Source organism: Euprymna scolopes, chromosome 11, assembly GCF_053919585.1.
Source record: "Euprymna scolopes isolate OS-2025 chromosome 11, ASM5391958v1, whole genome shotgun sequence".
NCBI lineage: Eukaryota > Metazoa > Mollusca > Cephalopoda > Sepiida > Sepiolidae > Euprymna > Euprymna scolopes.
Window position 1 is genome coordinate 78,399,852 of NC_136492.1, and position 2,167 is coordinate 78,402,018.

Genomic DNA, 2,167 nt, shown 5'->3' on the forward strand with positions numbered 1-2,167 from the left:
ATCGATGCAGGCATTTGGGTATTGGTACGACAGTGACCAAATTGCGGTTATCCGGATACTGGGTCCCACAGGCAAGACAGTCTGTGAAGACTGATTTCTAACTGCAATACCTGTAGGAAATTCAACAGCCTAGCCTTCAAATACCCCAAATTGACAAATTTGCCAAAACACCGTGTTAGATTAATCAATCCTTTCCAACACACAGGCATAGACTACACAGGTCACATCTGGGTACAAAGAGATGGAAAGTCTCATAAAATGTATTTATTAATTTTCACATGTATGAACATGAGGGCTGTTCACATTGAACTTGTACCTGATATGAGCACACAAGCCTTCATTCAAGCCTTGATTCGGTTTTCAAATACCTATGGAGTTCCCAGTCACATATACAGTGACAATGCACGTTCCTTTAATGCAGCCTTAGGTGGTGATGTAATTAAACATCACATAAACAGTAATGAGTTCTGTAACTCATATTCAAGCGCTGGCATTAAACACATAAAAATACCCTTATACTCCCCTTGGGTTGGAAGTACTTGGGAAAGAATGATCAGAGTGATAAAGTCATGCCTATTCAAAACACTTGGCCGATCTAAAATCAGTTATTTTAACCTTCTAACCCTTCTATCAGACATCAAAAGAGCCGTGAACTCTCGACCTCTGACCTACAGATGCTCTACCGATATTGATCTGCTTCCCTTAACACCCAACTGCTTCACTCATCCAAATATAAACTGTGAGCTCTCCTTCCAATCTGACACACCCAGTTTGGTTGAGACAGAACCAATAACTAGGTCTCTCCTTGTGAGTACCTTGGAAAGCAGAGAGGAATTAATATCTAAATTCAAAGAGATGTGGCACGATGAATATTTGCTAAGTCTGAGGGAGAGTTGCAAGGATTTACACGAAATCGAATTTCACAATAAAATAAATATCAACGACGTAATACTCGTCAAGAATCCGGCCAAGTCCAGGCCCTTCTGGAAGCTGGGCAGAGTTATTGAGCTATTTAGTGGCAACGATGGCAAGGTTCGTTCTGCTCGAATAAAAAGAGGTGATGGTGCAGTGGAAACACATAGCCTCAAACATTTATATCCGTTGGAGTTATCACTCACTCATAACCACTTTCCTGACACCCCAGCAGATGAGGAATCTGATGAATTTGCATCCCACCCTATAGAAGAATGTAGGGACCCATCGGAACCTTCAGAAGAAATGGCCAATTACAGGCCTAAAAGGATCAAGAAATCCACATCTAATCCTGAATACATTTATTATTAAAAAAAAAAAAAAAAAAAAAAATTTGCATTGTAAATGGGCCATAATAATGCCCAACACATTAAGGTATATTCTACCTGTTAAATATTTCTATTAAACAGAATATTCTGTACAATTTAATTTAAACACTTTACGTAGCAATCACAAATATTGTAACTGATTGCCTTTATATAACATGCAACGATTTCAATCGTCGCATTATTTGTTGTTGTTAGGAGAGTATAAAAAAAAGTAGTTACCTCCCTTTGTTCAAATTAATTATATCGACCACTTCTCCTTTCTGAAAGCCCTATTTTGATTGGCTAGGATGAAGCTCCTTGGCCAATCAACAAACATTTAATATAAGCAGAATTCTGGAAAAACAGATTCGCTCTCTTTTTGAATCAATCGTCGGCCTATAGACAACTATGGAAAATCTCTCCTAAATTTGCCGCCAAATTTTGATTGAACTTTCTCAGGGAGCCGTCCAAGACTTTTGGACGATAAAGAACTTTTTATTGGACTTCTAAAGCCGCAAACACAATTAGTTTTGCAAGAACCTTTTCTTTTGTAATATTTTCAATTTAATATACATAATTTTCTCCAATTCTTGTGTGAGTTCAGCAATCTTTATTTCTGTATTTCCCACTTCCTACTTCAACAAGACACCAGCTCCCGGCAATCGCCATACATGTTACACTGAATAAAAACACAAAAAATATATCCAGTTAGGTAGAAAAGTAACTTATCTTGCCTTTGATAACATTTATTTGTTCTATATTTGTTTTTTGACAACTTTTTCGAATCTATGTGTACAGTAATATGTGAGAAATTATAGCAGTAGCAGCGGAGTTATCATTGGTTAATAATTTGTCACGCCACTCGGAAGAGATTGGGCGCGAAATTT

At 37.5% G+C, this 2,167-nt stretch overlaps 1 protein-coding gene across 1 annotated transcript; it reads left to right on the top strand.

The window, feature by feature from the left end:
• Positions 1-288: 288 nt before the first annotated feature.
• LOC145288165 (uncharacterized) lies at positions 289-1,284 on the top strand. Its single transcript, XM_080136222.1, has one exon. It carries the CDS (start codon positions 289-291, stop codon positions 1,282-1,284), a length of 996 nt encoding a protein of 331 aa, XP_079992348.1.
• The last annotated feature ends 883 nt before the right edge of the window (positions 1,285-2,167 follow it).

Bases quoted from the DNA above. Each gene is read 5' to 3' on its own strand.
- LOC145288165 (XM_080136222.1), top strand. From the start codon at position 289: ATGAGGGCTGTTCACATTGAACTTGTACCTGATATGAGCACACAAGCC.